The 13,331-nt window shown below is 45.9% G+C and overlaps 1 protein-coding gene across 1 annotated transcript in view; it reads left to right on the forward strand.

Moving 5' to 3' along the window:
• Positions 1–9,825, forward strand: part of LOC117476187 (DENN domain-containing protein 4B-like) — a 51,914-nt gene extending 42,089 nt beyond the window's left edge. Inside the window, 11 exon segments of the mRNA XM_034122557.1 lie at positions 141–384; positions 816–885; positions 887–1,099; positions 1,626–1,730; positions 2,425–2,600; positions 3,291–3,480; positions 3,836–4,075; positions 6,002–6,098; positions 6,572–6,737; positions 7,240–7,298; positions 9,632–9,825. Coding sequence (XP_033978448.1) covers positions 141–384; positions 816–885; positions 887–1,099; positions 1,626–1,730; positions 2,425–2,600; positions 3,291–3,480; positions 3,836–4,075; positions 6,002–6,098; positions 6,572–6,737; positions 7,240–7,298; positions 9,632–9,777 — 1,706 coding nt within the window. The 3' untranslated portion in view covers positions 9,778–9,825.
• The last annotated feature ends 3,506 nt before the right edge of the window (positions 9,826–13,331 follow it).

The following is a 13,331-nucleotide window of genomic DNA, read 5'->3' on the forward strand; positions in this document are numbered from 1 at the left end:
TGATGTGGTTTGGAACATGATCAGCATTTAGCTGAGTTTCTGCCGAGAATTCTCCTGATCAGATTCTCAGCGTGAGCTCTAAAATTGTATGTAAAATAAACTTGCCGTGCCTATTCGCCCCCCCCCCCCTCCCTCCTTAGCAGTGAAGCTCTGCAGGAAGACCCTCCTTCGTAACACGGGGTCAAACGGGGGGGACGCCGTCTCCAGAAAACCCCCGCTGGGCCGCAGGGACGCCTCCACCCCCCCACTGGGCCGCAAGGACCCCTCCACCCCCCCGCCGGCGCCCCCTGGTGTAGCTCTGGTGCCGCGCAGCCAGGTCTGCCTCTCCACCTTCTACAAGGAGTGTTCGGAGGCAGAGGACCCCCAGCAGGAGAGGGGGGGCCGGTCAGTCACTACACTTTCTTACAATCTTTACAATTTAAGTAGTTTATTTTTGTGTTAATTAACAAAAACTCATTTGTAGATAAAATTAAAAATAAGAAATACATAAGAAAATAACATATTTGAACTAAATACATTAAACACATTGACTTTGTTTAGGGTCTCAGTGCAGCAGTATTTGAGTTTGACAAAATAATAATATGTATTTCATTTCATAAATCCTAACGTGGTGTTAATATGTGGAGATCATCATCAGCTGGACTAAACGTGTAAATATCATAAACGTTGAAATTATTTTCTGCAATGATCCAAAATCACATGGAGGAATCCCATTGGACCAGGGAGATGCTGCCTTCAGGGTCCAACACAGAAATACGACATCCCTGCAGCTCTGTTATCCTAACGTCCTTCCTGTGTTGACCTTTGACCTGCAGACCTGTGTCGACGCGAGACTCCGGCAGGAACAAAGACGAGAACTACAACAACGTTTCCTCGCCCAGCAGGGGGGGGGCTGGCAGGGAAACTACAGCAGCTCCTCACGCCCACCAGACACCGAGGAGCACGACGCGCCGCCAGCGTGGACGAGAGGAGAGGAAGAGGAGGAGGAGGGGGAGGGGGAGTCGTGCGCAGGGTCTCTGAGCAGAGGACGTCCAGGAAATCTCAAGTAGCAGAAACTCTGCTGAGAGCCAAAGAGAGGCTGGTCAGCGCCACATCAGAGGTACACACACCACACACACACACACACACACACACACACACACACACACACACACACACACTCTCACTCACTCACTCACTCACTCACTCACTCACTCACTCACTCACTCACTCACTTCACTCACTCACTCACTCACTCACTCACTCACTCACTCACTCTCACTCACTCACTCACACACTCACCTCACTCACTCACTCACACACACACACACACACACACTCACACACTCACTCACTCACTCACTCACTCACTCACTCACTCACTCACACACCACACACACACACACACACTCACTCACACACACCCACACACACACACACACACCCACACACCCCACACACACACACACACACACCACACACCACCCCCACCACCATACACTCACACATACCTCCCACTCACCACTCACCACCACCAGCCCTCCCCAAGACACACTCCCACCCTCCACACACTCACACACTCACACACACACACACACACTCCCTCCCTCTCCACATGTTAATCAGCTTCCTGTCCTCCTCCCCAGAGTTCCTTGTCAGTAGGGAGCGACGTGGACCTGACGGAGACGCCCAGCCCGGCGTTCCCTCTGCGTCGGTCCTGGGACGCCAACCAGGAGGCGATCGGACTCGAGGTAAACAGATCAGTTATATTATTCCAGTTTTAATGTGAGCTAGATGTAGGTTTGATAAGATGAATCAAGTCTGTAAGAAGTCTCTTGGATCAGATGGAAAATGCATCGTCACAAAGCTGCAAACAGGGCGGTTTTTCTGTCAAATATAAATCAAAGATATATGAGTTAAGTTGAAAGAAATCCTGAAAAATGTGCTACAAATATGTGGAAAATGTTGTAATATTATAGGGAACATATATATGAATAATGCCCTGACAAATATGTGAAACATTTCAGAAAGACGTCAGAAAACCCCCTCAAAAATAATTGTGAAAAATATGTGAACATTTTCCAATTTTATGTGAAAAATGTAAACAATTGATGTATGTATCTTCTAAAGAAATATAACAACAATATCTGAAGGAAACTGTCCTATTATGATCTTATATAATACGACGCACTGCTGCAAATGAGCACAACCTTAAATATGAGCCGTACGTCGTAAAATGCTCCAAATATATATTTTTTTAAAGTTGTGAATAAAATCTAAAAAGTTACCGGGATAATGTATGAAAACATTTCATGTGAAAATGCCAAAAGTCGTGACCATTTTTCAAATATTTTCAAAAAAATCTATACTTCTGCTTCAGTAAGGTTTTGAATGCAGGACTTTCACTTGAAGTGCGCTGACCCCTCCCGCCCTCTGTGTCTGCAGGTGTTGATATCCAGCTGCTCTCTGTGTCGCAGCTGTAACTCGTTGGTTTACGACGAGGAGATCATGGCCGGCTGGACGTCGGACGACTCGAACCTGAACTCGTCGTGTCCGTTCTGCGGCGCCTCCTTCGTCCCCTTCCTGAACGCCGAGATCTGCGACCTGGGGCCCGTCGGCAGGTACGACCTCCACCAGAGAACCAAAAACACCTCCAGGTTTTCACACAGAGCACCAAGAAAGAGCGCCGGGCGTTAAAGCTAATTCTTCTAGAGGCCAAATGGTGGAATTACAACTTAGAGGGGTGCAGGGATGTCGTATTCCTATGTTGGTCCCTGAAGGCAGCATCTCCCTGGTCCAATGGGATTTCTCCATGTGATTTTGGATAATGTCGGAAATAATCTCTGTGTCAAACCAACGTTTATGATTCTTACATGTTTAGTTCAGCAGGATCATCTCCACACATGAACACCACTTAATGATTTCTTTAGTAAAAAGCTAACGTTAGGCTCAGGCCGGTTCCAGAACAAAATGACTCAGGGTGCATCTGAGATTAGAGGGGCGTTTCCTGGACCTAGAAACATTCGGGGCTTAGCCCACAGTGGCGGCGCCAGAGATTTTCTTTTGGGGGTGCTGTGGGGTAGCTTGACGTTTCATAGAGGGTGCTCAAACATGTAGGGTTTCCCATTAATATACCGCTACAGTGGAATGTTCTACTGCAACACTCCCCACACGCACGCACAGTGCACCCGCGACTGTTACAATGAAGGCTCGATAATCAGCTCACGGCATATAGCTGTAAGCAGGGGTAAAGTGCTAACTGCTCCTTCACGCAGAAGTTTAATCCTTCCTCGCCTCATCTTCTTCTGCAGTGCGGAGCGTGGCAACTGGAACGTGGAGGAGGAGGAGGTGGAGAGCGCGGCGCGGCCCCCCAGTGGTCAGGAGGCGTTGCTGCGGCCCCCCAGTGGTCAGGAGGCGTCGCTGCGGCCGCAGTGTAACGGAGTGAGCGAAGACTCCAGCTCGGAGACCAGCAGCTACTCGGAGAACAGCAGGACCACCACGGTAACACCTACATTTAGCATGTTTCTGCAGATTGGTCCATTTCAGAATAATATATCTGATATGTTTTATAATGATTGATCATGAAAGTGTTCTCAAAGCTGGTAAAGGTGCAGCTAGTTTGAATGACTTTGTATACTGCAGGGTAGCTTGTGGATTTACTCCAGGTGGAACTAAAGTCTGATTTAACACTTGATTATATTTCACATCATTCATCCAGATCTGTGAAGTAACTAAAGGTGTTAGATACATGTAGTGGAGGAAAAGTACACCATGTACCTCTGAACTGTAGAGGAGTAGAAGTACAAAGTAGCATCAAATGGAAATACTCAAGTAAAGTATAAGTACCTCCCCCCAGGGCTCGTGGACAGGTGCCCCCCCCCTGGTGACGGTGGCGTACCTGAGCCCTCTGGTCCTGAGGAAGGAGCTGGAGAGTCTTCTGGAGAACGAGGGCGAGGCGGTGCTGGCGCAGCTGCAGTTCCTGGACAACCACTCCATCATCTTCTGGAACCTTCTGTGGTACTTCCAGCGCCTCGGGCTGCCCAGCAACCTGCTGCAGCTGGTGAGGGCCTCGCCACTGGTCAGCTCCTTCACTCAGGTAACAGCTCTGTCACTCAGGTAACAGCTCCTTCACTCAGGTAACAGCTCCATCACTCAGGTAACAGCTCCGTCACTCAGGTAACAGCTCCGTCACTCAGGTAACAGCTCCGTCACTCAGGTAACAGCTCCATCACTCAGGTAACAGCTCCTTCACTCAGGTAACAGCTCCATCACTCAGGTAACAGCTCCATCACTCAGGTAACAGCTCCATCACTCAGGTAACAGCTCCGTCACTCAGGTAACAGCTCCATCACTCAGGTAACAGCTCCGTCACTCAGGTAACAGCTCCGTCACTCAGGTAACAGCTCCGTCACTCAGGTAACAGCTCCTTCACTCAGGTAACAGCTCCGTCACTCAGGTAACAGCTCCGTCACTCAGGTAACAGCTCCTTCACTCAGGTAACAGCTCCATCACTCAGGTAACAGCTCCATCACTCAGGTAACAGCTCCGTCACTCAGGTAACAGCTCCTTCACTCAGGTAACAGCTCCGTCACTCAGGTAACAGCTCCTTCACTCAGGTAACAGCTCCATCACTCAGGTAACAGCTCCATCACTCAGGTAACAGCTCCGTCACTCAGGTAACAGCTCCGTCACTCAGGTAACAGCTCCATCACTCAGGTAACAGCTCCGTCACTCAGGTAACAGCTCCTTCACTCAGGTAACAGCTCCGTCACTCAGGTAACAGCTCCTTCACTCAGGTAACAGCTCCATCACTCAGGGTAACAGCTCCGTCACTCAGGTAACAGCTCCGTCACTCAGGTAACAGCTCCATCACTCAGGTAACAGCTCCTTCAAGTAAAACAAATTATGAAAACAAGGTGTTTTCTCTTGAAATAAGTACAAAAATAGAACAAGTGAAAATGTCCTTGGTAAGATTTCTTGAATTAAGAAGGGATATTTAGATAAATCAGATCTTGTAATTATCTGGGGAAACTATATTTTACCAGGATCAGGAAAGTGCTGTGTTACAAAATAAGCCTCACCTGCTCTAAAGTGTTCTGTTTTCTGATTGGTGAGTTTCCAATAAATATGTAAAAGAAAATAAGTTTCATCTGAGATACAACTCAAAATAAGATTTTTTGACTTAACAAGATGATGCATTGTCTAAAAACAAGACCCCGATATCTCACTGCAGTGTTACTTCTGAAGTTATGATGTCTTATAGCAAGTGTATAGACATATATGACTAGATATTAGACACATATACTGGGCAAGATTTCAAGTTTTTGTGGTGTAGGTAACAACTTCACACAGCTTCACAACATCACACAGCTTCACAACATCACACAGGTAACACCTTCACACAGGTAACAGCTTCACACAGGTAACAACATCACACAGGTAACAGCTTCACACAGGTAACAGCTTCACACAGGTAACACCTTCACACAGGTAACACCTTCACACAGGTAACACCTTCACACAGGTAACAGCTTCACACAGGTAACACCTTCACACAGGTAACACCTTCACACAGGTAACACCTTCACACAGGTAACAGCTTCACACAGGTAACAACATCACACAGGTAACACCTTCACACAGGTAACAGCTTCATACAGGTAACACCTTCACACAGGTAACAGCTTCACACAGGTAACAGCTTCACACAGGTAACAACATCACACAGGTAACACCTTCACACAGGTAACAGCTTCACACAGGTAACACCTTCACACAGGTAACAGCTTCACACAGGTAACAGCTTCACACAGGTAACAGCTTCACACAGGTAACAGCTTCACACAGGTAACAGCTTCACACAGGTAACAGCTTCACACAGGTAACACCTTCACACAGGTCACATGTTTACATAATCTTGATGTCTGTGTGGTTAAACTCATATTGGGAGGTTTCCGTGTTTTGTAATGTCACGCTGCTTATCCAATTCTCTGAGATGTCCCCCTCTCTGTGGTGTTTTCAGTCTGAGAGCTCAGCGGTGAGGGTGAGGCTGCTGTGGGACACGCTGACCCCCGACACCGACCTGTGGCCCCCCCTCTACATCCTCTGGAGGATCCACAGTAAGACACACAGCTCACACCATGGATGTTTAATAAGAACTGGATACAGCGTGTTGTTTCCTGTGAGAGCTGCTCATTGGCTCATGAGGACAACATGGCCTGAGAGAGCAAAACGTCACAGATTACCCATCATGCCTTGCTGTCAGAGCAGAAGTACCCGTATGTAGCTCATAGAGCGCAGTTGAGTTTCCCATGAAGCCCCGCCTCCTGTCATTAAGCCCCGCCCCCTCAGCTCAGTAGTATGAACGGAGAGCGAAAATAAATCTGGATTCACCTTTTAGTGCATTTTCCAACTCTAAGGACCTACTGTTTTTAATAAGGGCTGTAAAAGTGTTCATACTGGGTCGTTTGTTTAGTTAAGCTGATTTGCAGACGTCTCTTTTCCCATGTTAGTCAATGGGGAAAATATATTGTTTCCTTATGAACCTCATCTACCCCCCCTCTCAAAGTGTTGGACCCTCTCCTCCCTGCAGGCGGGGTCCAGATGAGGAGCCACGGCTGGCGGAGGCACTCCCACCCCTTCACCCTCTCCTTCCTGGAGGAGGTGCTGCGCTGGGTCGGGATGAACGAGGTGCACAAAGCCATCACACTCTTCCTGGAGACCATCGCCAAGCAGCCGGGGGGGGGCTGCACCCAGAGGTGGGGGGCGCCTTCTGTATTCTGTTCATTGTGATAGATAGATATAGACACACACACACACACACACACACACACACACACACACACACACACACACACACACACACACACACACTTTCTTTCGTGTCTAATTACACGAAGGTAGATAGACAGATAGACAGATAGACAGACAGACAGACAGACAGACAGACAGGTAGAGATAGGAAGGAAGGGAGGTAGATGGACAGATGGACGGATGGACGGATGGGTGGGTGGAGTGATGGATAGTAAAAAAGACATATATTCAGAAGAGTATCTCAGCTGTTAAATCTACAGAATAAATAAGAAACTCTCTGATATACCAATCTACTGAAGATATAAACGTTGTGTATCGGGCGTTATATAAGTGTAGAGTCCTCAGGATCAGACGTCTCTGAGGGGCTGGGGGGGGGGGGCTGGTTGTTCTCACTGAGTGGTACGGGTTCTTGGTGAATCACAGTGTGTGTGTGTTTGTGTTTGTCAGGAGTCTGTACAGAGAGTTCCTCTTCCTCACGATGGCAGCTATGGGCAAAGACCACGTCGGTAAGTTTTATTCCCAGAATGCAACACACTCATGTTGCACCAAACACAATGCACATTTTCTATAGAGTGGCGAAGTCACGCCCATCTACTTCCGGTCCATGGGACCTTATTTCGGAAAAATAATGTATTGAAGTCAATGGAGAGAGAAAACGTATCTTTCTCTCCCGTTTGAATTGTGCCATGAATTACACATATGATGTTTGTCAATCTTAACAAATCATTTCCATGTAAAAAAAGTCACAGTTTGTCGTAAAACTGTTGAAATATAAGACTATGAAAAATACGCAACTAGAAAGACTACAAATCCCAGAGTCGCGTAAGTGATGTCATAATTGTTTTCCTCCAGTAAGAGATAGCTAAGATCAGCGCCATATAGATATAATCTATCTATATGGCGCTGGCTAAGATAAGATAACTTTAACAAGATGCCTGTGTGCTTAGTACCAGGTTGTTATCATACCAGCAATGGGTCTTGCTCGTTCTTTTGCTTCCCGTCTGATGAAAGGACCAGGAGTGTCTGGATCAAGCTAGCTAGTAGCTAGCACGTTAGTTAGCATTACAGCCTTGTCATTTTTATTAGCCTTAACATGAAGTAACATTAAGTAACCCAAAATGTTAAACAGTAAGAGTAGTAGTCATATTTCGTGAACCCTTTGAAGAGTACTGTCACCGGTGTGATCATTCTATAATACACCATTTAAGCCCGGGGGAGAACTGCTAACGCTAACGTTAGCATCGGCGATCTTCTCTACTTCATGCTATCTGCACAAATGGTTGACATTAAACATTAAAACGACCAGGCAGTTCAGAGAGAATCAAAGGAAGGCAGGCAGGCAGCTTTGCATGACATTCTTCAGGACGTGTTTCATTGTGGTGATAGTGAGGGAAGTCAATCGTTTTGTTGACAAGACAGTAGTGACGGCCATCTTGGTGACGTGTGTGGTTGACCAGAGATGTAGTTCATTGAGCGTTTCACACAAACAAATGTGTTACTTCACAGTTTTACAACACATTTTTTTTTTTTTGACTTGCAAAATTATCTTTTAAATTGACAAACATCATATGTGTAATTCGTGGCACAATTCAAACGGGATCGAAAGATAATCTTTCTCTCTCCGTTGACTTCAATACATAATTTTTCCGAAATAAGGTCCCATGGAGGTCCACCGGAAGGGGAGGGACTTCGCCACTCAATACCTTTCCTCCTTAGAGTGTGATAAGTTAAGGATTTTCTAAAACACTGATTTTCATTTCTATGTATTGTGCAGGGAACAAGTTACACAGCATGCATGTGTCCCAGAGAGCAAACATGAGGACATCAATCTGTATTGATTTCAAATAGTGCTTCTCATGGGGACACACGCTGTATTATTATAAACCTATAACAGGAGCTGCGGGTAACAAAGTCCGAGGGGGGAAACTCATACCCTCTTTATAATGTATGTCCATGCATTTGTTTTATTAAGAAGGGACAATGCACATGGAGTAACATGAGCACTCGAGTCCATCCTGTAAATGTGTCAGGTTTATCCAAAGAGGCTGATCTGCAGTCCCTGGCAGGGTGACGGCACTCAGAGGAAACACATGAGCACAATGCATTTCAGAGCACATCAGAAGCCAACCCAGTGAAGACGCAACAGACACCAAAGATACCCGTACCTCAGTATAGCAGCGGGGTCGACTGTCCAGTGACCACGGACAGTCAAACTCAAGGATTGAGGAATCTAAAATAATATAAAAAAGGCCATTTTAGTCAGTGAAGCACAGGGTTGATCGACTCAGATCAGATCAGAAGTACTTTATTGATCCCAATATGGAACATGTTTGTGTTGCAGCAGCATAAAAAGACATGGCACATTAGAGAAATTAAAAGACTAGAAGTAAACAATCTAAAATGTAAACGTCTCAAATAGAAATATATATATGTGTGTGTAACCAAAAACCAATGGGTAACATTTGTGGAAGAAATCTTTTTGATGGAAAAACTGACTTGTAAATTGAGATTGCAAAAAACCCAACTCAGCAGAAAGTGGGGAAATGGACTCAAAGCAAAGAGACAATAGCTGATCGATACATGTGTCTTCAAGAATATCACACCATGAAGACTTAGCCCTAGCACTGCCTTGCTGGCCTTTTGTAACATGATTATGTTGTTGTTACCAGCATGTTAATGCCATGTATAATGGGACAATAAAGATTTAAATTACAAAATAAATATATATATACATGTGGAAATACAAATTTACAGTAACAAAATATAAGCAGGATATTATATATACATGATAGGTGCAGATGAAACGGTTTGTAACGTGTCTTCCTCTCCGCCCCTGCAGCTGCGTTCGATAAGAAGTACAAGGCGGCGTACTCTCGCCTCGCCGGCTCTCTGGGTCGAGACGAGCTGCGGAGGAAACGAGCGCAGCCGCTCAGCCCCAAAGCAGTCGACTGCAGGCGCAGCTTCCACCCCCCCCTGGAGTGCTGAAGACCCAGGACCCCCCCCCCCCCCCCCCCTGGAGTGCTGAAGACCCAGGTACCCTCCCCCCCTCCCCTGGAGTGCTGAAGACCCAGGAACCCCCCCCCCCCTCCCCTGGAGTGCTGAAGACCCAGGAACCCCCCCCCGCCCTGGAGTGCTGAAGACCCAGGACCCCCCCCCGCCCTGGAGTGCTGAAGACCCAGGAACCCCCCCCCCCCACTGGAGTGCTGAAGACCCAGGAACCCCCCCCCCCCGGAGGTGCTGAAGACCCAAGAACCCCCCCCCCTGGAGTGCTGAAGACCCAGGAACCCCCCCCCCCCTGGAGTGCTGAAGACCCAGGAACCCCCCCCTGGAGTGCTGAAGACCCAGGAACCCCCCCCCCCCTGGAGTGCTGAAGACCCAAGAACCCCCCCCCTGGAGTGCTGAAGACCCAGGAACCCCCCCCCCCTGGAGTGCTGAAGACCCAAGAACCCCCCCCCCTGGAGTGCTGAAGACCCAGGAACCCCCCCCTGGAGTGCTGAAGACCCAGGAACCCCCCCCTCTGGAGTGCTGAAGACCCAGGAACCCCCCCTCCCCCTGGAGTGCTGAAGACCCAGGAACCCCCCCCCCTGGAGTGCTGAAGACCCACGAACCCCCCCCCCCCCCCCCCTGGAGTGCTGAAGACCCAGGAAACCCCCCCCCAAAAAGACCCCTGCTGCTCCCTGCGCTCTGTCTGAGGACCCTGCAGCTCCTCGAAGGCGATCTGGAGGAAGAGCTCGTGCTGAAATAAAGAACAACAGACGGTAGAACACTGAGCCTCAGTCAGGACCTCTGGAGGACGCTCAGGGTCGCTCAGAGCTTTGCACTTTCTGCTTTTCAAAATACACAAACAAGCCTAAAAGGGTCAAGCCTTCTGCAGGTCTGAGAGCATAATGTCCGGCGACAGTGTTACCAAGGATTTGATCTCAAATAAGGATTTTAAAATAATGCAAAGCTCCAGTGAAACGCTCCGAACACGAGACACAGAATTATTAATTTCAGTTGTAATCCAACTTGTCTGTAAAAAAGGGAAACAAAAGGTCAGAAATAGATGTTTATCAGCCAGAAGCTAAGAGATATAAACTCCCTGGAGAAGTGGTGACCCTCTGCAGATTGATGACGTGAGACCCTGCAGCTCCTCGAAGGCCATCTGGAGGGAAGAGCTCTGGAGGGAAGAGCTCTGGAGGAAGCTGTGCACCTTCTGATTTTACTTTTTAAAAAAGGTCAAATTTAAATTTAAAGAATGCAAAGCGGACGAAACGCTCCGAACACAAAGAGGCAGAATATTCAGAGTGCATAGCGTCACTGATTTGTTGTTTAAACAGTTCCTCAAGATTAACATCACCTCCGTCTGTCTCTGTGTTCGTCTGGTGGCACTCTTTGTTGATGTTTCTGTAAAAAAAGGGAAGAATAAGGTCAGAACGTTTATCAGCAAGAAGCTCAGAGATATAACCCCAGATTGACGAGGCCCTGTCTGCGTCGGCATGTCTAAACCAGACTGATCCTTTCTGTGCGTCAAAGAGAATCCCCCTGGAATGGATTCATCGGTAACGACATGACGAGCTGATTCTAACTGAATTCCCCACTAATTACCTCCTTTAAAACGGCCAGTGTGAGTGGGTTGTGAGTGGGTTTTGGTACAGGGTTAACATAAATAAAGAATATTTTCAGAGATGTAACAAAGGGCATTTCCTGCTGCAGCCGGGGAAAGGGTGCGTTTAAGAAATCACCCAAACTTTTGCAAAGATAGTTTAGTTTGTTTTTTTATGTGACAGCTTTGTTTTTCCGTTGTGAGTTAAAGACGTTTCCAAGGTGTCCCTGAACGCCTCACTGTCCCTGAACGCCTCACTGTCCCTGAACGCCTCACTGTATATTTTCAATGCACTGGACTGCAGTCTTCAGAAGGAATGAAGCTATTTTGACTCGAGTCGATTTTATCTGTCCACACATTGCGAGTGTGTTTAACATAGATACTTGTGTTTTGCTGTTGTAATTTATATCTGGCTGTGATTTTGGTTGTAAATGTTCTTTTTTTAAGAAAACCCAAAAATAAAAGTCAGCGATGAGCCCGACACGTTTCCTCTTGTTTCTAATCATTCATTGGTTCATTCATTATTACAGAGGGTCTGGTACTTCAGTAAAAGTAGAAGTACTCAGATCTTGTACTTGAGTCAAAGTAGAAGTACTCAGATCTTGTACTTGAGTCAAAGTAGAAGTACTCAGATCTTGTACTTGAGTAAAAGGAGAAGTACTCAAATCTTGTACTTGAGTAAAAGTAGAAGTACTCAAATCTTGTACTTGAGTAAAAGTAGAAGTACTCAGATCTTGTTCTTGAGTAAAAGTAGAAGTACTCAGATCTTGTACTTTAGTAAAAGTAGAAGTACTCAGATCTTGTAGTAAAAGTAGAAGTACTCAGATATTGTACTTGAGTAAAAGTAGAAGTACTCAGATCAGGTACGTAGTAAAAGTAGAAGTACTCAGATCTTGTACTTGAGTAAAAGTAGAAGTACTCAGATCTGGTATTTGAGTAAAAGTAGAAGTACTCAGATCTTGTACTTGAGTAAAAGTAGAAGTACTCAGATCTTGTACTTGAGTCAAAGTAGAAGTACTCAGATCTTGTACTTGAGTAAAAGTAGAAGTACTCAGATCTTGTACTTGAGTAAAAGTAGAAGTACTCAGGTCTTGTACTTGAGTAAAAGTAGAAGTACCAGAGTGTAGGAATACTCTGTTACAGTAAAAGTCCTGCATTCAAAATGTTCCTCAAGTGAAAGTAGAAAAGTATTCTCATCAAAATATAGTGAAAGTAGCGACAGTAAAAGTAGTCATTGTGCAGATTGGTCCATTTCAGAATAATATATATGATATGTTTTATAATGATTGATCATGAAAGTGTTCTCAAAGCTGGTAAAGGTGCAGCTAGTTTGAATGACTTTGTATACTGCAGGGTAGCTTGTGGATTGACTCCAGGTGGAACTAAAGTCTGATTTAACACTTGATTATATTTCACATCATTCATCCACATCTGTGAAGTAACTAAAGGTATTAAATACATGTAGTGGAGTAAAAGTACACCATTTACCTCTGAACTGTAGAGGAGAAGAAAATACTTAAAATACAAATACTCAAGTAAAGTAGCTAAGAAATGTGCTTAATTACAGTACATAGTTACTTTACAGCTCTGCATTATTACATATATATTAAGGACTAGTCTATAACTAGCATACTCCAGTAAACTCACCCTCATCATCAGACTGCACTGTCAGAGTTGTGAAGGTAATGCAAACTCAACCGGAAATCAGACCTTCAAAAATAAGAGTATAGTGAGGAGTGGTATTACTGCAACTCAATGGGATGTTAGAGTGCGCGCGCGCGCGCACACACACACACACACACACACACACACACACACACACACACACACACACACACACACACACACTTCATGGAATATGAACACAAACCCTAAATGTTTTACTCTGAAAACCTGTCTGTATGTATGAATCCTCAGAATGTAACACGCTTCACGTTTTATTTTGAAAAACACT

This window comes from Trematomus bernacchii, unplaced genomic scaffold (genome assembly GCF_902827165.1).
Source record: "Trematomus bernacchii unplaced genomic scaffold, fTreBer1.1, whole genome shotgun sequence".
Lineage (NCBI taxonomy): Eukaryota > Metazoa > Chordata > Actinopteri > Perciformes > Nototheniidae > Trematomus > Trematomus bernacchii.